Source organism: Salvelinus fontinalis, chromosome 32 (genome assembly GCF_029448725.1).
Source record: "Salvelinus fontinalis isolate EN_2023a chromosome 32, ASM2944872v1, whole genome shotgun sequence".
NCBI lineage: Eukaryota > Metazoa > Chordata > Actinopteri > Salmoniformes > Salmonidae > Salvelinus > Salvelinus fontinalis.
The window spans coordinates 38819594-38845950 of record NC_074696.1 but is presented as its reverse complement, the minus strand read 5'-3'; the positions used below and the strand labels follow the sequence as shown (position 1 = coordinate 38845950).

General features: G+C 50.6%; 1 protein-coding gene and 1 pseudogene across 1 annotated transcript; one reads left to right on the top strand and one right to left on the bottom strand.

Moving 5' to 3' along the window:
• The first annotated feature begins 34 nt into the window (after positions 1 to 34).
• LOC129831294 (germ cell-specific gene 1-like protein) lies at positions 35 to 16640 on the top strand. Its single transcript, XM_055894553.1, has 8 exons — positions 35 to 1029; positions 3182 to 3262; positions 3388 to 4067; positions 4646 to 4840; positions 14256 to 14303; positions 14483 to 14641; positions 14841 to 14952; positions 15897 to 16640. Exons 3-8 carry the CDS (start codon positions 3872 to 3874, stop codon positions 16279 to 16281), a joined length of 1095 nt encoding a protein of 364 aa, XP_055750528.1. The 5' UTR covers positions 35 to 1029; positions 3182 to 3262; positions 3388 to 3871; the 3' UTR covers positions 16282 to 16640.
• Positions 16641 to 21086: 4446 nt separating this feature from the next.
• On the bottom strand, positions 21087 to 25986 carry LOC129830564 (recoverin-like; annotated as a pseudogene).
• Positions 25987 to 26357: the final 371 nt, after the last annotated feature.

Below are 26357 nucleotides of genomic sequence, written 5' to 3'. Positions count from 1 at the left end.
CTTTTGATTGAGGTGTATGGCCTATGCTCAAACCACATTTGTCTCAATCAACATCAGTGATGGTACCTATTTCAAATGGCCACATGAGGGCTGGTGAAACATCTGCCACTACAGTCACTTCAGTACAGCGTTATATCTCCCCTTTTTTAGTTTGCACATACATGCGTACGTACGCCACAATACTAAAGCCCAATTTCAATTATCTTCATTCAGTCGCTCACATCACTCTTTCAGTTCCTCTCCATAATCGTGACGATTCAAAGTAATTTGTGAACAATTTGAGGAACAGCTGTTTGAAGGGGAGTGATCTCAACGGAGTAGAGATTGCTGGGTCGAAGGGAGATTGGGTGGATCAGTGTTGATGAGTGTACTACATAACTTGAACACTCCAAATGACGGGATGAACGCGAGGAGCTGAGCGGTGAGCGGCGCACATACTGTACATTCTCTAATTCCGCTCTTCATTCAGAGTATGGCATGACCTTCGGAAAGCGGGGCGGTGACTCGTCATCCGGGTCAAGATGGGGATTCCCCGGAGGTGAACAGATAAACAGTATAGAACAACACATGATCCTTAAATAATATGTAGTGAACTACAAAGTAGGATCATGGAGTTGCTTAAAGTGGAGCGTAAGAAATGGTGGGAGAGAGAGCGAGAGAATGTGACGATGGATGATAGATAGATATAGGGAGCAAAGGGAGAGAAAGTAACAGATGGGTTTGTGAGGATTAAGTGAAATCTGGGTGGGTTTGTGATAGAAACTCACCCAAGAAAGGCAGAAGCGTGAGGAAGAGAGGGAGAGAAAAGGTAAAGAAATTTAATCTGTTAGAGGACAGAGTGTAGAGGGTCGATGTCTCTGAAGGCCTTATATGGTATGTTTTTTTGCTTCTTTAATTTCAGTTTCCTTTTTTTTGCTTCATTCACAAACATCGGTTCAGTAACTTTCATGCATGTATTGTACAACCGTATGGGGGGACAAGGACTCTATGGAAAGCCCGGCGATATGCAGCACAGAGAAAATACAACTGGTATGGCCATTTGAACTCAAATCTAGTCACAGCTATTACAGGAAATTAAACTGCGTGTGTGGCTGTGTCATATTTAATCATATTGCTGGACAATGGGGATAGGAGATTTTCTTTGCTTTACGCATTAAATTGATGCGGTTCCTAGACTGCTGCAAATATTTTCCGGTTTCGAGTCAAGTATAAAAAAAAATGTTTTGCCGGAGTATCTGGAGTTAATATGGATGAGACTCTTAGGAAGGAGATATTGATTGACAGTTTGCAACAAACGTTTTGTTGAAACGCTTACAGATTTGGAAAATTAAGAGCTTGTAATTTAATACTTTTGGGGGAAATTGACAATGTTTGAAGGATATTCTAATTGTTGAAATATTTTGGTGTCATGATGGGATAAATTAAATACCGGAGTCTGATTAACTCCTCGTTTTACTGTAATGAGGAATAATCTCTGTCATTATTTTGTGCCGCAATTGACAAACCAATCTGGCAACAACACAGCTTTACTCTCTTCGAAAAAAGGGTTCCGAAAAGGTTATTTGGCTGTCGTCTTTTTATTACATTTTTACATGTAACATATGCTCTTATTCAGAGTCCAGGGTCCTACATGGAACCCAACAGGGTTCTACCTGGAACCAAAATGGGTTCTTCAAAGGGTTCTCCTATGGGGACAGCCGAAAAACCATTTTGGGTTATAGATGGCACCTTTTTTTCAAAGAGTGTATAGTGGTAATGTATGCAGATGGGCTGATGCAGATGTCGCCAGATTAAATAAAAATACACAAACATCTGTGATTCTGCTATCTTTGTCAGATTGCTATTTTACATAAAGACCATATCAACACAGATGGATTAATATTTCAATGATTATTCCCAAATGCAAGGTTCGCGGACGGAATTTGTCCCCCCCAAGTTTTCTGAGCAACAAAATAAAATAAAAACATTTTTGTTTCATTGTAGAAGAGTAAAAACACCAGGAAATAAGATCCAAGTGATTTTAATATAAGAAATCTGTTCCCAAGTATTACCAGGCATATTAGAGAAAAATGTGATGGTAAGCAAGGTTGAAATGATTGCTTTATGCAAGTATTATACTATATCTGTTTGCTTTTTTGCGGTCAATTTGCAATCTACAAATGATTTGTAATTGTGTTCCGGCCCCCTGACCATCCGCTCAAGAACAAATCGGCTCGCGTCTAGTCGATGATCCCTGCACTAAAGTATCCAATTATCATTCATGGAGTCAAGACAGACCTCAGAGGTGCGTTTAGTTGGCTTGAACGTTTGCTACGTTTCTGAACGGTTTGTTCGGAACAACACGTTTCCCCAAAACGTTCTTGAACAAAGTTTGAGGTATGTTTGCTCCTGTTTGGTGGGTGTGGCGAGGTGTGGTTTGAAGCAACGTGTGACGTGTTTAAAGGGCAGTGGCCATGCTGACTGCGTTCCCCATCTCCCAACCCCTCCTTGTTTTTCAACTGGTCGTTCGGTACCTTTTCTGTACAATTGAACGTTCCAGAACGTAAATCGTACTGAACTCATCCCAGACCAGTACACTAAACCATCCGCATAGTATGATGAGTGTGATGATGCAGAAGATTGTGATTATGAAGATTGTGATGACAATTATGACGATGATGGGATGACGATTGTGCGGATGATTGTGATGATGATAAAGATTGTTGTGACGATGAGATGATGATAATGGTCTGTTTACGTAATCCACATAGTCCAATGTATATACAATATGTCATCTCACATTTTGCTGACCATATGGATTACATTGTTGTCTCAGCCTATTGCCATGTGATATGAAATGTTTCTACATAAAGGAGATTACATCATGAACAGTGGTTTCTGTAGATTGTTTCCCCTTAATTACTCCTCCCGAAACTAATCCAAATGATTTGTCTTGCTCTATAGGTGGTTGGACAGACGTTACGAGTGTGGGATTAAACAGATTGATTTAGTACAGGGAGATTAACAAAGATTAATGAGGATTACGGGTCAACAGAGAGGTAGACTAATCATTATAGCAAATCACAATCTTCCTAAGAAAGCTGAGATGCATGGGAAGAACAGAATGTTTCCTGAGAAAAAGGAGACTGGAGAAAATAATTAGTGGTTGTATAAAACGTGGTAAAATGTGTTTATCTTCCAGGACACAACTGTATACCAGCGAACACATGACAAATCCATGTCATATACTGGAAATATGGGATGTAGCATATGGACGTAAAATGTAAGAAATTCATTTATTATCATTTTTTTCTTCCCAAATCAAAAGCTCTCTGCCTGATTGCCTCAGTTCAATGACTGCTTTGATTTGCAAATTAATCATCACAAGTTGTTATTGCGGGACCACAGCTGGATCAGCATGTAAAGGGTGGAGGAATATCGACAGGACTAATTGAAGAAGGTGACAGGCTAGCCCTCATCCAATCCATCTGGCTCGGCGAATAAATTCCTCCACTCTATTGCTTCTTCTTCTACTTCTTCCATCCCATAATTTTCTCACAGTTTCCTAATCCCACTCTGCCATACCATCCCTTTGTCAATCCCCCTTTCTCTATATCGCTCCATTCCATTTCCCTCATTCTGCCTTGTCATTGAGTCCCCCCACAGTTCCCCCCCCTAATCGTTGTCACTGCCCTCACTCTAGCTGATCTCTCATCTGTCATCCCTGTACCGGTCCTCTAACCAGCCCCATCACTCTGTTTCACCATCATTCGTCTCAAGCTCCTCTTGAGACACCCCGTCTCTCCCCCGACCTCTCTCCCACCTCTGTCTCTCCATCGGAGGGCCACTATTTCTCTTAGCAGTGGCCCTCGCCCCACACCCATAAGCCACCATGCTGGAGAACATGTCACGATGCAACCGCTCCCTGCTCTCCCTGTCCCTGACCTCACTGGCCCTGGCACTGTCCATCCTGGCCTTCTGCACCTCGTACTGGTGCGAGGGGACCCACAAGGTTGCCAAGCCCCTCTGCCTCTCCCCGGTCAAGTTGAAGAACTGCGGCCAGAACAACAGCCAGCCCTACACCACAGGTAGGGGAATAATTCACCTATTCACCTGTGCAAGAATGAATGTGGAGCCCGTTACCTACATAATGATTTGTTTCCCTCGCTCTGTACTTGTGGACTCACCCATGTTGAACCAACCCCTGAACATGAATCCTGACACTGAGAATTGTTGCTTTTTAGAGAAGGCACACAAAGGTTTGTTGACAAAGTCCAATGTATGTAACCTCAAACTTTGTTGAATATCTGGATTACATTGTTGTCTAAGCCTATTGCCATGGAATATGCTATTTTCTACACAAGGTAGATTATGTAAAAAAACAGAGATTTCATACGGATTTTGCTGTAGATTGTTGCCCCTTCATTCCGTTGACACTAGGGAGCGGTTTATGAACTCATAGGCACTTTTGACCTCTGTCCCTGAAGAATATTAAACGATGGTCTTGAAATGCCTTTAAAAAACATGGTTTGAAGATGTGTGTTTCTGGAGTTTATTGTAGAAAAAAATGACAGTAGTACGGTGTGTAGACTAGACGCATATATTTCGCCTAAAACTGTCCAACCGTTCCTGTCCCAATGACCCTCTTACCCTCTCTTTTCCTCAGAGAGTCCCACTCTGGACCCTAAGAAGCCGTCAAACAACATCACCTTGTCGCCACTGGAAAAGGAAGAGCAGGCGAGGCTTGAGAAAAAGGCCCTCGCCAACGCAGTGCACTACATCTGGGAGACGGGCGAGGACAAGTACATGCTGCGCTACTTCCACACAGGTTTCTGGTTGTCCTGCGAGGCACACAACGAGGGTGAGCATTGGGTCTTCATCCAGGCCATTGTTTGAGTATGCTTTACCTTTATAGAAAGGGGGGTTAAGTAGCCTTCATCCCAAGAACCTAATGATGCCTGGTTCTTGCACTGTAAGATCCAATCTCCTCAATGAATGTACTTGCTATGACTGTGATATGTGGTTGTCTCACCTAGCTATAATGAATGAATGCACTAAGTAAGTCACTCTGGATAAGAGCATCTCCTAAATGAATCTCTAGCCTTAGCCAGTAATTGCTTGACACGGAGAACTTAATTGGAAAAGTGAATAAAACATTAGACAGCTCTTGTTTTAGGCTGTTGATATACAGAACCTTGATTGAGTAAAGTCTTACAATAGAGTCAAACCTAGGACGTTGCCTTGTGGAACCCCAATAATGACTGGACACTAGTTATTATAATGCACTATAATGTTGATATATCTATCAGCAATTGCCATTGTGTCTTTGAATGTGGCTGTTTTGCTGCTCTACTGTCAATCTATCTCTGCAAGACTGGTTGCTTTAACACCAGACGCATTCACTGATTTGGGATAGTCCCTAATCAACCAAGGCTATTAGAAGTAAATTATTACAAGCGGGTACTCTGTTAATAATTGAATAATCTTTAATGTTGGCAATGTAAGCTCGAGTCAGGGAGGGAAAACTCAAAGTAATGTCTTTACATGTCGCCTTAGGACTAATTTGCAAAATCACTGTAGAGAGGGGAGAGTTAGAGCTTTTGTCTTGACCCTAGATAGAGAACATCTGGTGGATTTCTCCCTCTCAATGTGGCTTATTCTACTACAGAAAGTGTCCCCTTCCGATTACCCATGCCAATTGGAGCACTATTTTAAGATCTCACAACAGACACTCAAGGGATCTAAATTAAATCAGTATGTCAATCTCCTTGACAAGGCCCTGAAAGACACAGTACAAGTGAATATACTGACTGTCACGTCCTGACCATAGTTCTTATGTGTTTTGCTTGTTTAGTGTTGGCCAGGACGTGAGCTGGGTGGGAATTTTATGTTGTGTGTCTAGTTTGTCTGTTTCTATGTTCAGCCTAATATGGTTCTCAATCAGAGGCAGCTGTCTATCGTTGTCACTGATTGAGAATCATATATAGGTGGCTTGTTTTGTGTTGGGGATTGGTGGGTGGTCTTCCGTGTCTGTGTATGTACCACACAGGACTGTTTCGTTTGTTTAGTCTGTTCCTGTTTGTGCGTTCTTCGTGTTATGTAAGTTCTCATGTCCAGGTCGGTCTACGTCGTTTTTGTTATTTTGTAATTTATCAAGTGTGCTTCGTGTTCGTCTTGTTTAAATACATTTGTTATGTCTTCACAACACGCTGCGTTTTGGTCCGATCCATCCTCAGACGAGGAGGAGAACAATCGTTACAGAACCACCCACCAATCTCGGACCAAGCAGCGTGGCTACGGGCAGCGACAGCAGCGTCAGCAGGAGCAGAGAAAGGAGGAATGGACATGGGAAGACGTTTTGGACGGCAAGGGTTGCTACACATGGGAGGAGATCCTGGCTGGAAAGGATTGCCTCCCATGGGAACAGCTGGAGGCAGCTAGGAGAGCAGAGGCAACCGGAGAGAGGAACCAGCGTTATGAAGTTACGCGGCTAGCACTGAAACCCGAGAAGAAATCCCAAAAATTTGGGGTAGTGTGGCGAAGGCAGGTAGGAAACCTGCGCCCACATCCCATGCTTACCGTGGAGAGCGGGAGTACGGGCAGACACCGTGTTATGCGGAAGAGCGCACGGTGTCTCCTGTACGTGTGCATAGCCCGGCGCACGTTATTTCACCTCCCCGCACTGGCCGGGCTAGATTGAGCATTGAGCCAAGTGCCATGAAGCCGGCTCAACATATCTAGCCTCCAGTACGTCTCCTCGGGCCGGTGTACATGGCACCAGCCTTACGTATGGTGTCCCCGGTTCGCCAACACAGCCCAGTGCTGGTTATTCCACCTCCCCGCACTGGTCGGGCTACGGGGAGCATTCAACCAGGTAAGGTTGGGCAGGCTCGGTGCTCAAGGGAGCCAGTACGCCTGCACGGTCCGGTATATCCGGCGCCACCTTCCCGCCCCAGCCCAGTACCTCCAGTTCCAGCACCACGCACCAAGCCTCCTGTGCGTCTCCGGAGCCCTATACGCACTGTTCCTTCTCCCCGCACTCGCCCTGAGGTGCGTGCCCTCAGCCCGGTACCACCAGTGCCGGTACCACGCACCAGGCCTATAGTGCGCTTCGAGAGTCCAGTGTGCCCTGTTCCTGCTCCCCGTACTAGCCTTGAGGTGCGTGTCTCCAGTCCGGTACCACCAGTTCCGGCACCACGCACCAGGCCTACTGTGCGCCTCAGCAGGTCAGAGTCGGCCGTCTGCCCAACGCCGCCTGCACTGCTCGCCTGCCCAGCGCCATCTGAGCTGCCTGCCTGCCCAGCGCCGTCTGAGCCATCCGTCTGCCCAGCTCCATCTGAGCCATCCGTCTGCCCAGCGCCGTCTGAGCCGCCCTTCTGTCCCGAGCCGTCAGAGCCGCCCTTCTGTCCCGAGCTGTCAGAGCCGCCCTTCTGTCCCGAGCTGTCAGAGCCGCCCGTCTGTCCCGAGCCGTCAGAGCCGCCCGTCTGTCCCGAGCCGCCCGTCTGTCCCGAGCCGTCAGAGCCGCCCGTCTGTCCCGAGCCGTCAGAGCCGCCCGTCTGTCCCGAGCCGTCAGAGCCGCCCGTCCGTCCCGAGCCGCCAGAGCCGCCCGTCCGTCCCGAGCCGCCAGAGCCGCCCGTCCGTCCCGAGCCGCCAGAGCCGCCCGTCCGTCCCGAGCCGCCAGAGCCGCCCGTCCGTCCCGAGCCGCCAGAGCCGCCCGTCCGTCCCGAGCCGCCAGAGCCGCCCGTCCGTCCCGAGCCGCCAGAGCCGCCCGTCCGTCCCGAGCCGCCAGAGCCGCCCGTCCGTCCCGAGCCGCCAGAGCCGCCCGTCCGTCCCGAGCCGCCAGAGCCGCCCGTCCGTCCCGAGCCGCCAGAGCCGCCCGTCCGTCCCGAGCCGTCAGAGCCGCCCGTCCGTCCCGAGCCGTCAGAGCCGCCCGTCCGTCCCGAGCCGTCAGAGCCGCCCGTCCGTCCCGAGCCGTCAGAGCCGCCCGTCCGTCCCGAGCCGTCAGAGCCGCCCGTCCGTCCCGAGCCGCCAGAGCCGCCCGTCCGTCCCGAGCCGCCAGAGCCGTCCGCCAGTCAGGAGCCGCCAGAGCCGCCCGCCAGTCAGGAGCCGCCCGCCAGTCAGGAGCCGCCCGCCAGTCAAGAGCCGCCCGCCAGTCATGAGCCGCCCTCCAGTCAGGAGCCGCCAGAGCCGCCCGCCAGTCATGAGCCGCCCGCCAGTCATGAGCCGCCCTCCAGTCAGGAGCCGCCAGAGCCACCCGCCAGTCAGGTGCCACCAAAGCCGCCCGCCAGTCAGGAGCCTCCAGAGCCGCCCGCCAGTCAGGAGCCGCCAGAGCCGCCCGCCAGTCAGGAGCCGCCAGAGCCGCCCGCCAGTCAGGAGCCGCCAGAGCCGTCCGCCAGTCATGAGCCGCCCGCCAGTCATGAGCCGCCCGCCAGTCATGAGCCGCCCGCCAGTCATGAGCCGCCCTCCAGTCAGGAGCCGCCAGAGCCACCCGCCAGTCAGGAGCTGCCAAAGCCGCCCGCCAGTCAGGAGCCGCCAGAGCCGCCCGCATGTCAGGAGCCGCCAGAGCCGCCCGCCAGTCAGGAGCCGCCAGAGCCACCCGCCAGTCAGGAGCCGCCAAAGCCGCCCGCCAGTCAGGAACCGCCAGAGCCGCCCGCCAGTCAGGAGCCGCCAGAGCCGCCCGCCAGTCAGGAGCCGCCAGAGCCTTCTGCCAGTCAGGAGCCGCCAGAGCCGTCCGCCAGTCAGGAGCCGCCAGAGCCGCCCGCCAGTCAGGAGCCGCCAGAGCCGCCCGCCAGTCAGGAGCCGCCAGAGCCGCCCGCCAGTCAGGAGCCGCCAGAGCCGCCCGCCAGAGCCGCCCGCCAGTCAGGAGCCGCCAGAGCCGCCCGCCAGTCAGGAGCCGCCCGCCAGTCAAGAGCCGCCCGCCAGTCATGAGCCGCCCGCCAGAGCCGCCCGCCAGTCAGGAGCCGCCAGAGCCGCCCGCCAGTCAGGAGCCGCCAGAGCCGCCCGCCAGTCAGGAGCCGCCCGCCAGTCATGAGCCGCCCGCCAGTCATGAGCCGCCCTCCAGTCAGGAGCCGCCAGAGCCACCCGCCAGTCAGGAGCTGCCAAAGCCGCCCGCCAGTCAGGAGCCGCCAGAGCCGCCCGCATGTCAGGAGCCGCCAGAGCCGTCCGCCAGTCAGGAGCCGCCAGAGCCGTCCGCCAGTCAGGAGCCGCCAGAGCCGCCCACCAGAGCCGCCCGCCAGTCAGGAGCCGCCAGAGCCGCCCGCCAGTCAGGAGCCGCCAGAGCCGCCCGCCAGTCAGGAGCCGCCAGAGCCGCCCGCCAGAGCCGCCCGCCAGTCAGGAGCCGCCAGAGCCGCCCGCCAGTCAGGAGCCGCCAGAGCCGCCCGCCAGTCAGGAGCCGCCCGCCAGTCAGGAGCCGCCCATCAGTCAAGAGCCGCCCGCCAGTCAAGAGCCGCCCGCCAGTCATGAGCCGCCCCCCAGTCAGGAGCCGCCAGAGCCACCCGCCAGTCAGGAGCCGCCAAAGCCGCCCGCCAGTCAGGAACCGCCAGAGCCGCCCGCCAGTCAGGAGCCGCCAGAGCCGCCCGCCAGTCAGGAGCCGCCAGAGCCGTCCGCCAGTCAGGAGCCGCCAGAGCCGCCCGCCAGTCAGGAGCCGCCAGAGCCGCCCGCCAGTCAGGAGCCGCCAGAGCCGCCCGCCAGAGCCGCCCGCCAGTCAGGAGCCGCCAGAGCCGCCCGCCAGTCAGGAGCCGCCAGAGCCGCCCGCCAGTCAGGAGCCGCCCGCCAGTCAGGAGCCGCCCGCCAGTCACGAGCCGCCCGCCAGTCATGAGCCGCCCGCCAGTCAGGAGCCGCCAGAGCCGCCCGCCAGTCAGGAGCCGCCAGAGCCGCCTGCCAGTCAGGAGCCGCCAGAGCCGCCCGCCAGTCAAGAGCCGCCAGAGCCGCCCGCCAGTCAGGAGCCGCCAGAGCCGCCCGCCAGTCAGGAGCCGCCCGCCAGTCAGGAGCCGCCCGCCAGTCAGGAGCCGCCCGCCAGTCATGAGCCGCCCGCCAGTCATGAGCCGCCCTCCAGTCAGGAGCCGCCAGAGCCACCCGCCAGTCAGGAGCCGCCAAAGCCGCCCGCCAGTCAGGAACCGCCAGAGCCGCCCGCCAGTCAGGAGCCGCCAGAGCCGCCCGCCAGTCAGGAGCCGCCAGAGCCGTCCGCCAGTCAGGAGCCGCCAGAGCCGCCCGCCAGTCAGGAGCCGCCAGAGCCGCCCGCCAGTCAGGAGCCGCCAGAGCCGCCCGCCAGAGCCGCCCGCCAGTCAGGAGCCGCCAGAGCCGCCCGCCAGTCAGGAGCCGCCCGCCAGTCAAGAGCCGCCCGCCAGTCATGAGCCGCCCGCCAGTCATGAGCCGCCCGCCAGAGCCGCCCGCCAGTCAGGAGCCGCCAGAGCCGCCCGCCAGTCAGGAGCCGCCAGAGCCGCCCGCCAGTCAGGAGCCGCCCGCCAGTCATGAGCCGCCCGCCAGTCATGAGCCGCCCGCCAGAGCCGCCCGCCAGTCAGGAGCCGCCAGAGCCGCCCGCCAGTCATGAGCCGCCCGCCAGTCAAGAGCCGCCCGCCAGTCATGAGCCGCCCGCCAGTCATGAGCCGCCCTCCAGTCAGGAGCCGCCAGAGCCGCCCGCCAGTCATGAGCCGCCCGCCAGTCATGAGCCGCCCGCCAGTCATGAGCCGCCCTCCAGTCATGAGCAGCCCCTCAGTCCGGAGCCGCCCTACAGTCCAGAGCTGCCTCTCTGTACGGAGCTGCCCTTCAGTCCGGAGCTGCCCCTCTGTCCTGAGCTACCTCTCTGGCCTGAGCTACCTCTCTGGCCTGAGCTACCTCTCTGGCCTGAGCTGTCTCCTAAATCATGTGGGGACCTTGGTGAAGATTCCTAGGTCAAGGTCGGGGGCGAGGGTCGCCACTCAAAGGACGCTAAGGAGGGGACAAAGACAATGGTGGAGTGGTGTCCTCGTCCTGCGCCGGAGCCGCCAGAGCCGCCCGCCAGTCAGGAGCCGCCAGAGCCGCCCGCCAGAGCCGCCCGCCAGTCAGGAGCCGCCAGAGCCGCCCGCCAGTCAGGAGCCGCCCGCCAGTCATGAGCCGCCCGCCAGTCATGAGCTGCCCGCCAGTCAGGAGCCGCCAGAGCCGCCCGCCAGTCAGGAGCCGCCAGAGCCGCCCGCCAGTCAGGAGCCGCCAGAGCCGCCCGCCAGAGCCGCCCGCCAGTCAGGAGCCGCCAGAGCCGCCCTCCAGTCAGGAGCCGCCAGAGCCACCCGCCAGTCAGGAGCCGCCAAAGCCGCCCGCCAGTCAGGAACCGCCAGAGCCGCCCGCCAGTCAGGAGCCGCCAGAGCCGCCCGCCAGTCAGGAGCCGCCGGAGCCGCCCGCCAGTCAGGAGCCGCCGGAGCCGCCCGCCAGTCAGGGGCCGCCAGAGCCGCCCGCCAGTCAGGAGCCACCAGAGCCGCCCGCCAGAGCCGCCCGCCAGTCAGGAGCCGCCAGAGCCGCCCGCCAGTCAGGAGCCGCCAGAGCCGCCCGCCAGTCAGGAGCCGCCCGCCAGTCAAGAGCCGCCCGCCAGTCATGAGCCGCCCGCCAGAGCCGCCCGCCAGTCAGGAGCCGCCAGAGCCGCCCGCCAGTCATGAGCCGCCAGAGCCGCCCGCCAGTCAGGAGCCGCCGGAGCCGCCCGCCAGTCAGGAGCCGCCGGAGCCGCCCGCCAGTCAGGGGCCGCCAGAGCCGCCCGCCAGTCAGGAGCCACCAGAGCCGCCCGCCAGAGCCGCCCGCCAGTCAGGAGCCGCCAGAGCCGCCCGCCAGTCAGGAGCCGCCAGAGCCGTCCGCCAGTCAGGAGCCGCCAGAGCCGCCCGCCAGTCAGGAGCCGCCAGAGCCGCCCGCCAGTCAGGAGCCGCCAGAGCCGCCCGCCAGAGCCGCCCGCCAGTCAGGAGCCGCCAGAGCCGCCCGCCAGTCAGGAGCCGCCCGCCAGTCAAGAGCCGCCCGCCAGTCATGAGCCGCCCGCCAGTCATGAGCCGCCCGCCAGAGCCGCCCGCCAGTCAGGAGCCGCCAGAGCCGCCCGCCAGTCAGGAGCCGCCAGAGCCGCCCGCCAGTCAGGAGCCGCCCGCCAGTCATGAGCCGCCCGCCAGTCATGAGCCGCCCGCCAGAGCCGCCCGCCAGTCAGGAGCCGCCAGAGCCGCCCGCCAGTCATGAGCCGCCCGCCAGTCAAGAGCCGCCCGCCAGTCATGAGCCGCCCGCCAGTCATGAGCCGCCCTCCAGTCAGGAGCCGCCAGAGCCGCCCGCCAGTCATGAGCCGCCCGCCAGTCATGAGCCGCCCGCCAGTCATGAGCCGCCCTCCAGTCATGAGCAGCCCCTCAGTCCGGAGCCGCCCTACAGTCCAGAGCTGCCTCTCTGTACGGAGCTGCCCTTCAGTCCGGAGCTGCCCCTCTGTCCTGAGCTACCTCTCTGGCCTGAGCTACCTCTCTGGCCTGAGCTACCTCTCTGGCCTGAGCTGTCTCCTAAATCATGTGGGGACCTTGGTGAAGATTCCTAGGTCAAGGTCGGGGGCGAGGGTCGCCACTCAAAGGACGCTAAGGAGGGGACAAAGACAATGGTGGAGTGGTGTCCTCGTCCTGCGCCGGAGCCGCCAGAGCCGCCCGCCAGTCAGGAGCCGCCAGAGCCGCCCGCCAGAGCCGCCCGCCAGTCAGGAGCCGCCAGAGCCGCCCGCCAGTCAGGAGCCGCCCGCCAGTCATGAGCCGCCCGCCAGTCATGAGCTGCCCGCCAGTCAGGAGCCGCCAGAGCCGCCCGCCAGTCAGGAGCCGCCAGAGCCGCCCGCCAGTCAGGAGCCGCCAGAGCCGCCCGCCAGAGCCGCCCGCCAGTCAGGAGCCGCCAGAGCCGCCCTCCAGTCAGGAGCTGCCAGAGCCACCCGCCAGTCAGGAGCCGCCAAAGCCGCCCGCCAGTCAGGAACCGCCAGAGCCGCCCGCCAGTCAGGAGCCGCCAGAGCCGCCCGCCAGTCAGGAGCCGCCGGAGCCGCCCGCCAGTCAGGAGCCGCCGGAGCCGCCCGCCAGTCAGGGGCCGCCAGAGCCGCCCGCCAGTCAGGAGCCACCAGAGCCGCCCGCCAGAGCCGCCCGCCAGTCAGGAGCCGCCAGAGCCGCCCGCCAGTCAGGAGCCGCCAGAGCCGCCCGCCAGTCAGGAGCCGCCCGCCAGTCAAGAGCCGCCCGCCAGTCATGAGCCGCCCGCCAGAGCCGCCCGCCAGTCAGGAGCCGCCAGAGCCGCCCGCCAGTCATGAGCCGCCCGCCAGTCAAGAGCCGCCCGCCAGTCATGAGCCGCCCGCCAGTCATGAGCCGCCCTCCAGTCAGGAGCCGCCAGAGCCGCCCGCCAGTCATGAGCCGCCCGCCAGTCATGAGCCGCCCGCCAGTCATGAGCCGCCCTCCAGTCATGAGCAGCCCCTCAGTCCGGAGCCGCCCTACAGTCCAGAGCTGCCTCTCTGTACGGAGCTGCCCTTCAGTCCGGAGCTGCCCCTCTGTCCTGAGCTACCTCTCTGGCCTGAGCTACCTCTCTGGCCTGAGCTACCTCTCTGGCCTGAGCTGTCTCCTAAATCATGTGGGGACCTTGGTGAAGATTCCTAGGTCAAGGTCGGGGGCGAGGGTCGCCACTCAAAGGACGCTAAGGAGGGGACAAAGACAATGGTGGAGTGGTGTCCTCGTCCTGCGCCGGAGCCGCCACCGCGGACAGATGCCCACCAAGACCCTCCCCGTGAGTTTAAGGGGTGCGTTCGGAGTCCGCACCTCAGAAGGGGGGTACTGTCACGTCCTGACCATAGTTCTTATGTGTTTTGCTTGTTTAGTGTTGGTCAGGACGTGAGCTGGGTGGGAATTCAATGTTGTGTGTCTAGTTTGTCTGTTTCTATGTTCAGCCTAATATGGTTCTCAATCAGAGGCAGCTGTCTATCGTTGTCCCTGATTGACAATCATATATAGGTGGCTTGTTTTGTGTTGGGGATTGGTGGGTGGTTGTCTTCCATGTCTGTGTATGTATCACACGGGACTGTTTCGTTTGTTTAGTCTGTTCCTGTTTGTGCGTTCTTCGTGTTATGTAAGTTCTCATGTCCAGGTCGGTCTACGTCGTTTTTGTTATTTTGTAATTTATCAAGTGTGCTTCGTGTTCGTCTTGTTTAAATAAATTCGTTATGTCTTCACAACACGCTGCGTTTTGGTCCGATCCATGCTCCTCCTCAGACGAGGAGGAGAACAATCGTTACACTGACTTAAGTTGTATTTGTTGCTAATCACATTGTATTTGTCTTACAGAGGAGAAATGCCGGAGCTTCATTGAATTGACTCCAGGAGAGACACAAGGTTTGTGCTCATTGCAAGTAGATATAGGCGAAGCTAATACATTACCATTAAATTGCGGGTCGTCAAATAAGCACTGTATGCCAACTTTTTCTCGCTCTACCTCTCTCCAATCTTCATTTTCTCTTTCTATTGCTCTCTTCCTCAATCTATCACTCACTCACTCACTCACTCACTCGCAGGGGTGCTGTGGCTGTCAGTAGTATCAGAGTTTGCGTACATAGGCCTGTTGGCCATGGGCTTTCTCCTCATGTGGGTGGAGGTGCTGTGTCTCTGTGCCCATAAGGAGATGTACGCTCTCAAGATCAACGCCTTTGCCGCTATATGCACTGTCCTTTCAGGTGAGACGGCCACGACGAGCACAACTTTCTCTTATCACCAAAATGGTCTATACCAAGGCTTTTGAGCATTCTGTAAAAACATTCACAAGGTTAAGCATTGATTATTCGATGTTGGTCAAATAAATTAAGAGATTGTCAGCAAATAAATCCCCCCTTCTCTCTTTCTCACTCTTCATCCCCCTTTCTCTCTCTCTCTCAGGTCTGATGGGGATGGTGGCTCATATGATGTACACCACAGTGTTCCAGATGACTGTGAGCATTGGGCCAAAAGATTGGAGACCACAGACCTGGGACTACGGCTGGTCATTTGTGTAAGTATTCCCTTGGGAATAGTTCACCCAAATTACAAAATTGCTTATTTTGTTCCCTTACCCCGAAAGCAGTCTTTGGACATGGAGATACTACAATTCATGATTGGTTTGTTTACCTAGGCACGGTCTCCAACCGTTAGCTTAAGCATTTTCTAACCACAGTCCAATTGAAAACCGTGGAGTCCGGAATGATTGGATCCCTTCATAAAGATGAGCAAAAAACCCTGTCTAAAATAATTAATACAATACTGAGCTATATTTTATGTTATTTTATTTTTTATAATTGTATTATTTTATACTAATACAATTGCTCAGAGAAAGAGATTTTGTTTATCAACTAGTACAAATCTCAAAAAGATAGGGGTCCAAATCCACAAAGAAATGGTTCATTGACCACAAAATCTATATTTTCCAATGGCCATCTCAGTCTCAGGATTTGAACCCCATTGAAAACCTGTGATTTGAATTGAAGAGGGAAGTCCATAAGAGCAGAATAAGGATATCAAGGATCTGGAAATATACCTGTATGGAGGAATGGTTTAAGATCCCTCCCAATGTGTTCTCCAATTTCATAAAACATTTTATAAAAAGGCCCAGTGACCTTATCCACGCAAGGGGAGGGTGCTGGAGTATTGAAAACAAGGGATCCAATAATTTTATTGACTTTTTTTTGTATTACTTCTTAGAAAAAATAAAAAAATTCTGAGCAACTGTATTAGTATAAAACAATATAATACTACAAAAAAGTGAGCATACAGCACAGTATTTGTATTGTTTATTTTATACTGTGTTTTTGCTTATCGTTATCAAGGGATCCATTAATTCTGGACCCCTCAGTATGTACCCGATATCAGCATATTTTAAACTTCCTTGGCCATATTTACAGCCTATTCATAACCAATGACCACCACGGCCCTACCATCCTTTCTCTCTCTTACCCTCAGTCTGGCCTGGATCTCCTTCAGCTGCTGCATGGCGGCGGCTGTCTTCACCCTCAACTCCTACACCAAGACGCTGATAGAGATGAAGCACCGAGCCCGCGTTCGTCTAGAGGAGGCCCGGGCGGCCATCCAGGCGCCCTCCTACGACGAGGTGTTGCAGGCGGCCGGGGCCGTCTGCTCAGTCAGCGGCCTGCTCCAGCACTGCAAGCAGGGGGCGTTGATCGACCCCGGTCCGGGGGTTCCAGATCACAGAGGGCTGGTGATGATGGCTGGTGGCTGTGGGACAAAGGGGTGTGAGGACTGCGAGAGAGAGATGGACGAGATTGAGGACGCCCTGGATAGGGAGGAGAGGGAGGAGATGGAGGGAGAGGACTGTGAGAGGTGCTGAGGGAAGGGAGGAGGAGAGGTTAAAAAGAGGTTCTAGCCACCTGAAACTTATTTTTGTCTTTTTATTTTTTACATGTTTTGGATTGAGCTGTGAAATGGACCGTGCTTGATTTCAGTACCTCAACCCATAAATGACATCTGAGTAGATAAAGCTCTGTAAAACCACACACAGAGATTGACATGTATTGTCTGGGTCGAGATCAATAGAGACAATCGCTAAGAAATGCCTGGCATTGGCCACATTTAACATATATATTATATATAATTTTTATTGTGTTGATGGTAACCCTGTTATTACTATCCTGATATTGATAGTAACTGTGGTGACATTGTGAATAAAAGTGTTTTAAAAAAGTGAAACTGTCTTATGACAATTACTTAGTATTGGGATTTTCTCTGAGTCTCTGTTGTCATGCCAGTTCTAATTAAACTGGATGAATCCCGGGCATTGTCGGTTGGGACAACTCTCTCAATATCACCGGTTGATGTCCAGAAAGAGATGAAGTGATCTTGTAGTTAAACAGACAGTGATGCAAAGATTACATAAAAATACAGGGAGCTTTGGAAGTTAAAACAGATGCTTGACAGAAGATTATGTCAATAATCTCCCCAGTCAGAGGAACAAGGGTGAAGAGCGAGAGAGGGGCTAGGGAAGGATGGATTGATGTGTGTGACAGTCATCTCTGTAAGTCTGTAGGGATATTACAAACGGACACCCTCCACCCCCTCTGTAGGGATATACACAAACGGACACCCTCTTCAATTAGTGGATTTGGCTATTTCAGTCCCACCTGTTGCTGACAGGTGTATAAAATTGAGCACACAGCCATGCAATCTCCATATTCAAACATTGGCAGTAGAACGGCCTTACTGAAGAGCTCAGTGACTTTCAACATGGCACCATCATAGGATGCAACCTTTCCAACAAGTCAGTTCGTCAAATTTCTGCCCTGCTTGAGCTGCCCCAGTCAAATGTAAGTGGTGTTTTTGTGAAGTGGAAACATCTAGGAGCACCAGTGGTAGGCCGCACAAGTTCACAGAATGGGACCGGCGAGTGTTGAAGCACGCAGCGCGTATGAAAGTTCTGTCCTCGGTTTCAATACTCACTACCGAGTTCCAAACTGCCTCTGGAAGCAACGTCAGCACAATAACTGTTCGTCAGGAGCTTCATGAAATGGGTTTCCATGGCTGAGCAGCTGCACACAAGTCTAAGATCCCCATGCGCAATGCCAAGGCGTTTGCTGGTTTCGTGTAAAGCTCGCCGCCATTGGACTCTGGAGCAAAGGAAACGCGTTCTCTGGAGTGATGAATCACACTTCACCACCTGGCAGTCGGACGGACGAATCTGGGTTTGAACGCTAGCTGCCCCAATGCAGAATGCCAACTGTACAGTTTGGTGGAGGGATAATGGTCTGCGGCTGTTTTTCATGGTTCGGGCTAGGCTCCTTAGTTCCAGTGAAGGGAAATCTTAATGTTACAGCACACAATAACATTCTAGATGATTCTGTGCTTCCAACTTTGTGGAAACAATTTGGGGAAGGCCCTCTCCTGTTTCAGCATGACAACGCCCCCGTGCACAAAGTGAGGTCCATACAGAAATGGTTTGTCGAGATCGGTGTAGAAGAACTTGACTAGCCTGCACAGAGCCCTGACCTCAACCCCATCAACACCTTTAGGATGAATACGAGCCAGGCCTAATCGCCCAACATCAGTGCCCGACCTCACTTAATGCTCTTGTGGCTGAATGGACGCAATTCCACGCAGCAATATTACAACACCTAGTGGAAAGCCTTCCCAGAAGAGGCTGTTATAGCAGCAAAGGTGGGACCAACTCCATATTAATGCCCATGATTTTGGAATGAGATGTTCTTTTTTTATTATAATATGTTTATTATTTTCCAATAAAAAAAGAAGACAAGAGAAACAAACATTGACAATCATTGTAGTGTTGAACGGGATGACAAATTTAGAGGACAAAGGTAGGTCGATTTCCCCGGGCACCGAAGACGTGGGCAGCCCTCCGCACCTCTCTGATTCACAGGGGTAGACACATTTCAGTTGAATACATTCAGTTGGACAACTGACTAGTTATTCCCCTTTCCCTTTCCTTTCCCTAGGTACTGTCTCCAATTTCCAAAATTGCAATATGAGCCTTTTGGCTAATAGAGTACAAAGAGAGACAGCTTTCCCTTCCTGGTTATTCCCATCAACTGTACCAAACAGAGCGATCAATGGGTTTGGGGCTAGAACTCTATCAAAGGCTTTAGATAAGTAATCAAAAATGAGAGCCCAGTAAGCATGTAACTTAGGACATGTCCAAAATAAGTGGGTCAACGTCCCCTCATCCTGCTTGCACCTCTCACACAGTGGTGAGGTGTCCGGGAATATTTGATGCCGTTTTGAGTAATGTAACCTGTATATCACCTTAAACTGAACAAGGAATGAGAAGTTCAACGAGCAGGTGTCCACATACTTTGGTCATGTAGTGTATGTAGTAAATGACAGAGAATGTAAATAAAAAAGAGGATAGGAATTATGCAACAGTAGCCTATATGATCAGCAATGTAAGTAGTATGACAATGTATGGAATGTATTTGGCAAGAGTTTATATGTTGTATGGATCGATTTTAAATTTAACGTTGACATTGACATTTCCAATCAGAAAATAGCAATTTATTTTAATAATGTATCAACCGTTAAAATAACTTTTCTTGACGTGAAATGCTTTATCTCACAATAATTATTTTGAATCAAAACAGAAAACGAATTGTTTGCAAAAACAGAGGGGTAAAACACAAATAACACAATCAAACACAAAGACAAATAATCATCTGATAGACAGATTTGATTTTGCCTTCCCATACACCCCAGCTCTCTAAGAACTGTTAAAGAGACATTTTTATCGAATGAAGCTCGAAGCTAATGGAATCTAAAGTTCACGACAAATCTTTCACGAAGTCAACATCTTATCAAAAGAAAAGGTTTGCACATTAAATGAGTGAGACTTTAAATGCTAGAACCAAGCTCAGACAGACAGGGAAAACACTAGTTCAGCAATACTTTCAGTCGAAGCGTTTGCACGTTTGTGTCTATCATTTTCAGAGGGTAATATTAAGTCAAAGAAACTGATTGAAAAGCACAATAATCCTTATCCTTCAATAACAGCGGCAAACTGTAGCTTCAACAAATTTTACCAAGTTTCTTTCTACTTTAAAAAGAGAAGAGATTTCATGAGGTAAATGTCATAAAGACTTGTATCGTAGTTGGCATTGTGTGCGTCTACAGTATTTAACCCTTGACCTTCATATTAGATTTTGTCTGTTGGTATCAGGACTCATGTCTTTACAAGTTCAATTTTAAACACATTCTCTAAAACGTCCTAAAACATTATCTTATGATTGCACTCCCGTTGTTATTGTTGCTTCATTGATACACATTTCAAAATATGTAACGAATGATTAGCTAATGAATAGCACATTTGGTGTTAAGTATTATCAACAGATTACTCATTGCTTGCTTTAAGTTCCTAAACCCCTTGTAACTGCTCTCAATACTCTTAAGCCTTTCTCAAATCATTCAGAGGTTAAATATCAAGTCCAAAAATTATATAGCTATTATTTTTTCCTTTTTTTTCTTCAAACAATACAACACAAAACATACACACACAAAAGACAACATACAGACGCACACAAACATCAACAACATCTGTTCTAACTCCTATCTCCAGTGCCTGTACTTCTCTCCGACACATGTCCTCAAATTGCACCATTTTGTTCCCCTCCGTCGCCCATGCTCAATATTTAGAAAATCAAACATATGATTTTCCATTGTCTTAAAGATAGAGGATTGGTTTATTTCCAGTTTAAGTATACGTTTTTTCAAGATAATTGACGAGAAGAGTATCGTCCAACCCATGGTTACATTGTAATACTTCTGACAGACAACCTTCTATATTTGTGCAATACTAGTATACAGTACACACAGATTGCACAAAACATTATGAACACTTGCTCTTTCCATGCCATAGACTGACCAGGTGAATCCAGGTGAAAGCCATGATCCCTTATTGATGTCACTTGTTAAATCCACTTCAATCAGTGTAGATGAAGGGGAGGAGACAGATTAAAGAAGGATTTCTAAGCCTTGAGACAATTGAGACATGGATTATGTATGCGTGCCATTCAGAGGGTGAACGGGCAAGACAAAAGATTTAAGTGCCTTTGAGCGGGACATGGTAGTAGGTGCCAGGCGCACCGGTTTGTGTCAAGAACTGCAATGCTGCTGGGTTTTTCAAGTTTAACAGTTTCCCGACTGTATCAAGGACAGTCCACCAATCAAAGGAGATCCAGCCAAATTGACACAGCTGTGGGAAGCATTGGAGCCAACATGGGCCAGCATCCCTATGGAACGCTTTCGACACCTTGTAGTCCTTGTAGAGTCCCAACGAATTGAAGCTGTTCTGGGGGCAAAAGGGAGGAGGGTGCAACTCAACGTCAGGAAGGTGTTCTTAATGTTTTGTACACTCAGTGTATAGTATAAAGTATATACTTCAGTATATGGCAATTGCGCAATAAATCATGTACATCATAAGTCAGTGAGTGTTACATTGACTTGGACATGCATATGTTAATATTTTCTTCTAGATGTCCTTCAAATCTCTTTCTGGTTGACAGTGCACTTTAGAATCAGACCTGGGTTCAATTAGTATGTTTTCACAATCAAGCACAGCTAAAGTATTTGAAGAAAAAAAAAAGACTATTTGAAGCCAGGTCTGATAAATTTTTGACATTAGACTGGGATTAAAACAAAAATACTTCCTGAGGTATGATGGGTAAATTGAGGATAGCGGTGGGGATTGTGGAATGTAGGAGCCTGAACCCAGATCTGTTTGCGCTGTCTTGCCAACTCCTATGGTCAAACAGATCTGGGACCAAGCTAGGAATGTAGACCGGAGGCAACAGAATTTATTAGCAGAATTTATTAGCATACTGAATGAGGCGAAGCGCATCTCCGAGTTACTCTCCGTCTGTAACTCGCTCTGAGGTGGGGAGAGAGAGCAAGAGAAAGAAACAGACAGGAATGATCTTCATCAGGTTTATATTACAGTTAAAATGTCAAATCACATTAAACAAGACTTTCTTTTTCTCACCGTTGTCTTTTTTCTCAAAGAATGTCCAGAGTTTTTTGGCCCTCTTCTCCGGTGTGTTATCATCGTTGGGCAGCTCCTGCCTGTGTTAGGAATTAGCTTGAAAATAGCCGGTTGGATACACAAGGGGCATAGTTTAGGATCCGTCAAATATCAGGGAGGGACTAAATGTGGTATAGCTTTTGCTCAATACAATTTTGAATAGACTACCACACTGTTTATTGTGAACAGTATGACCAGTATGAACATTATGAAAACAAATCCATCGCAGATCAACGACTAGACTGCCGATCATACACCCCCCCCATTTCGCGCTTCAACACCATGAAGAACGATACCGGTGATGTCGTGTTTCTTTTTGGTGGCGCGATGGCTAGCAACAATGACAGAATTTTGTAAAAATGTTTTTAATGCACATGACCATGGGGATATCAGAGCTGTGTCCATGGTAATCTCGTAAACAATTCATTTTGACCTGGTGTTTATTTGAAACAGCTGTTTTTTTGTTGTTGCTGAAATAGGCATCGGCAGCTATTTGAGGCAGCTATCAGTTATTCTGTAACGTGGGAGTGTTACTGACAAATACGTAAAACCAATCGTGGCGACTACGTAAAAAATCATGGAAGTATTTGATCCACATTCATTTAGGGAATTACGCTCAATACAAGCGGCTTGTTGTTGTAAAGTGTTTGTGAAACGATGTCATGGAAATTCTCTCACCCTACATCAACTATAAACACCAGATCACTGCAGTGAGAACATATCCTTAAAACATCCCAATCTTGTTCTTTTTAATCTTCTCACAAAACCATATCCCAGGCCTGATTACGTTTATATGGGAACATTTTAAACGAGAGATTACTGTGGAACATTGATGGTTGTACTATGAAACAATCAAGTTATAATCTTTACAGGTAAGGACAAAGAAAACATATCCCTCCGAAGCGTCAAAAACACACCGCATTCTTTCCTGAACAATGTAAATGTATGAAATAATCATATACCGTGAACATTGTAAAATATTTGCGTTCAGGGAAAATTTGTTGGTTTCGATGGATTTCAAATGTTAGTATCTACCATTTATAAATATGCTTCCCATCTGAACCTTAGTTTTGATTAAATCGCATTGTGTTCCCATGGCTTGTAAGCAATCAAAATAAGATTTTGGAGAGAAGAATGGTGGTACAGAAACCACTAAATCACATGTCAGCATTTCAACTGTAAACATGGAGCTTAAAGAAGATTAGAGCCGAAGGACTGGTGCCAACTGACAAATCAGCAGCAGCTTGTTCTCATTTACAGTTCACACAGACTTGGTTTGTTGAAAAGGATTTAGTCCTTTTTTAATATACAGTACCAGTGAAAAGTTTGGACACACCTACTCATTCAAGGGTTTTTCTTTATTTTTTACTATTTTCTACATTGTCGAATAATAGTGAAGACATCAAAACTATGAAATAACACATATAGAATCATGTAGTAAAAAGTGTTAAACAAATCAAAATATATTTTACATGTTAGATTCTTAGCCACCCTTTGCCTTGATGACAACTCATCCCAAACCATCTCAATTAGGTTGAGGTCTGGTGATTGTGGAGAACAGGTCATCTGATGCAGCACTCTAATCACTCTCATTCTTTGTCAAATAGCTCTTACACAGCCTGGAGGTGTGTTGGGTCATTGTCCTGTTGAAAAACAAATGATAGTCCCACTAAGCACAAAACCAATCAAGTTTTTTATTTTATTTTTTTTAATTTTTAAATTTTAGCCCCTTTTCTCCCCAATTTTTCGTGGTATCCAATCGCTAGTAATTACTATCTTGTCTCATCGCTACAACTCCCGTACGGGCTCGGGAGAGACGAAGGTCGAAAGCCATGCGTCCTCCGAAGCACAACCCAACCTAGCCGCACTGCTTCTTTAACACAGCGCGCCTCCAACCCGGAAGCCAGCCGCACCAATGTGTCGGAGGAAACACCGTGTACCTGTCCCCCTTGGTTAGCGCGCACTGCGCCCGGCCCGCCACAGGAGTCGCTGGAGCGCGATGAGACAAGGATATCCCTACCGGCCAAACCCACCCTAACCCGGACGACGCTAGCCCAATTGTGCGTCGCCCCACGGACCTCCCGGTCGCGGCCGGCTGCGACAGAGCCTGGGCGCGAACCCAGAGACTCTGGTGGCGCAGTTAGCACTGCGATGCAGTGCCCTAGACCACTGCGCCACCCGGGAGGCCCCAAGTCTCTTCTTCTTATTGGTGTCCTTTAGTAGTGGTTTCTTTGCAGCAATTCGACCATTAAAGGCCTCATTCAGGCAGTCTCCTCTGAACAGTTAATGTTGAGATGTGTCTGTTACTTGAACTCTGTGAAGCATTTATTTGGGCTGCAGTCTGAGGTGCAGTTAACTCTAATGGACGTATCTGCACAAGTGCGACTGCACGTGAAGAAATGATCAAAGTTCTTTACATTTTCCCGGATTGACTGACCTTCATGTCTTAAAGTAATGATGGACTCTCATTTGTCTTTGCTTATTTGAGCTGTTCTTGCCATAAAATTGACAAATAGGGCTATCTTCTGTACACCACCCCTACCTTGTCACAATACAGCTGGTTGGCTCAAACGCATTAAGAAGGAAAGAAATTCCACAAATTAACTTTTAACAAGGCACACCTGTTAACTGAAATGCATTCCAGGTGACTTCCTCATGAAGCTGTTTGAGAGAATGCCAAGAGTGTGCAAAGCTGTTATCACGGCAAAGGGTGGCTACTATGAAGAATCTCAAATATATTTTGATTTGTTTAACACTTTTTTTGGTTACTATATGATTCCATATGTGTTATTTCATAGTTTTGATGTCTTCACTATTATTCTACAATGTAGAAAATAGTCAAAATAAATAGAAACCCTGGAATGATTAGGTGTTCTAAAACTTTTGACCGGTACTGTATGTAAACCACTACTAACCCCAGCAAAATACAGTATGTGGTGTTTGCCATTGGTCACATTTACACGGCAAAGCACTGACTGTTCAGATATTGGTTGGCAATATTGTACACTTCACCATGATCACTACAGGGTGGGTAAACTCACTGTCATTCTTTAGCATATATCCAGCTCGAAGGGCCATATAAGAAATGGTAGGTTTAAAAAACATTTTCATTTGGCCTAAAACATTATTCACGATTTTAGTATTCAACATCCTTTGCATGTTTGAACAATTGACACATTTACTTCCAGACAGCCATGGGAGAAAATTGCACAGTGAGTGTTACGTACATCATGACCTGCAGCCCAGGACACACCGAGATGTGTCTTTAAGTCTTTAAGACACTGTTTATCCCTCTCTCCTACACACTTTTAGTTTAACCTCAGTACTAGGTCATGTTTAGTTGTTTACCGCTCGTTAATTCTGACCACCCTCAGTATACAACTGGTTACCTAAGTGATGGAGAGCTGACTATGGGTCCGGGTGAATACGGTCAGACACTGCAGTGGAGTGGTATCAGTGCCAGAATGAATCTGCACCGCAGGCACATTGACACTATCGCTGAGGCAAAACAATTTACACCAGCCTCCAGGTCACTATAATGCTACCTGAGCCTCCATAGCAGGAGCGAGGCACCAATGCAAGGAATTTTGAGATTTTCGGTGTTAACATTTTCTTTGTCTAATGGAAAGTCAAGATTTTTTTGATTGAACATTACATTTTTTCGGCTTAGTTTGCTCTTGTTATAAAGTGTTTAATTATCCTATGGCTGAGAGCCCTTGATATAAGCATTGCCCATTTCTGGGTAAAAGGTTTGTGTGTAGCAATGTCAGAGGATCTGTTCAGGGGACAAGTAATACATCTTAGAAGCTAAAACAGAGCTTGAGGCTTATCCCTCCTCCATACTGCCTGAGACCCTAACCACAGCCCCTCCCCCATCTCTGTCAATCCCCAAGTAGCTCAACAAGTAGTACAACCATATGATACTTGATGACCAGAATCAACCTCACACAACCTTAAACCTTGACCCCTCAATGACAATACAGAGGCTTAGTTTAAGGCTAGTTTGGATTTAGATGACAAGCATCAGTCAACAGCATTAGTTTCTAAAATGCATGTCATCTCTATTGATCTGTCTATTTATCCACCCATCCATCCATCCATCCATCCATCCACTCCCCGCTTCCCCTCCCCCAATCATGCTGCAGATCTCGGTCACTCCCGACTTGGTGATGTATCCGTTCCTGTCCAAGTCGAACAGCGAGAAGGTCCACTCCAGCTTCCTGGCGGTCTTGCCCGTGGACGTCAGGTGCAGCGCAATGATGTACTCTTGAAGTCCAGGGTGCCGTTATCATTGGTGTCGAAGGAGCGGAAGACGACCTGCGCATACGTCTGGGCGTTGCTCTCGGGGAAGAAGCGGCTGTAGATGACCTCGAACTACTTGGGCGTGATACGTCCCGTGGGACACGACTTCCGGAAGTTCTCGTACCAATGGGTGATCTCCGTCTCTGTGAACTTGGTGCTGAGCTTCAGGTCTTCCAGGATCTCCTTGGAGACGGCGTTGCTCTTGGCGTTCCCCATGTTGTGTTTTCAGGTGAAATAAATAGTCCCCTGTTGTGACCTTTACAGGACAAATGTATATCAACACGGACTGTGATGTGGAAAGAAGATATACATTGATGAATTCAAAGCTTACCTGTGTGAGTGACTCAGAGAAGACGAGTCAAGATGAAAGTGATACTCACATGGTCAGCAGAGAGAAAAGGGGATCCTGCTACACCTGCAGGCTGGGCTAAGTCAATTATACAGGATTGTTAAGGTGCTGAGCCACAAACACACCCAAATGAACTTCTTATCTGCACATTTTCGTTTCTCCATCAATCCATGTCCACACGTTAAACACACACACAATATATTTTATGCAATGTCTATGTAATGTCTTAATATGTCCT

What these genes read in the sequence shown, in the direction of transcription:
- LOC129831294 (XM_055894553.1), top strand. Translation starts at nt 3,872, where the DNA reads ATGCTGGAGAACATGTCACGATGCAACCGCTCCCTGCTCTCCCTGTCC. An exon ending in CAGCCAGCCCTACACCACAG is followed by an intron (nt 4,068 to 4,645) that starts GTAGGGGAATAA and finishes TCTTTTCCTCAG; the next exon opens with AGAGTCCCACTCTGGACCCT. An exon ending in TATATGCACTGTCCTTTCAG is followed by an intron (nt 14,642 to 14,840) that starts GTGAGACGGCCA and finishes TCTCTCTCTCAG; the next exon opens with GTCTGATGGGGATGGTGGCT.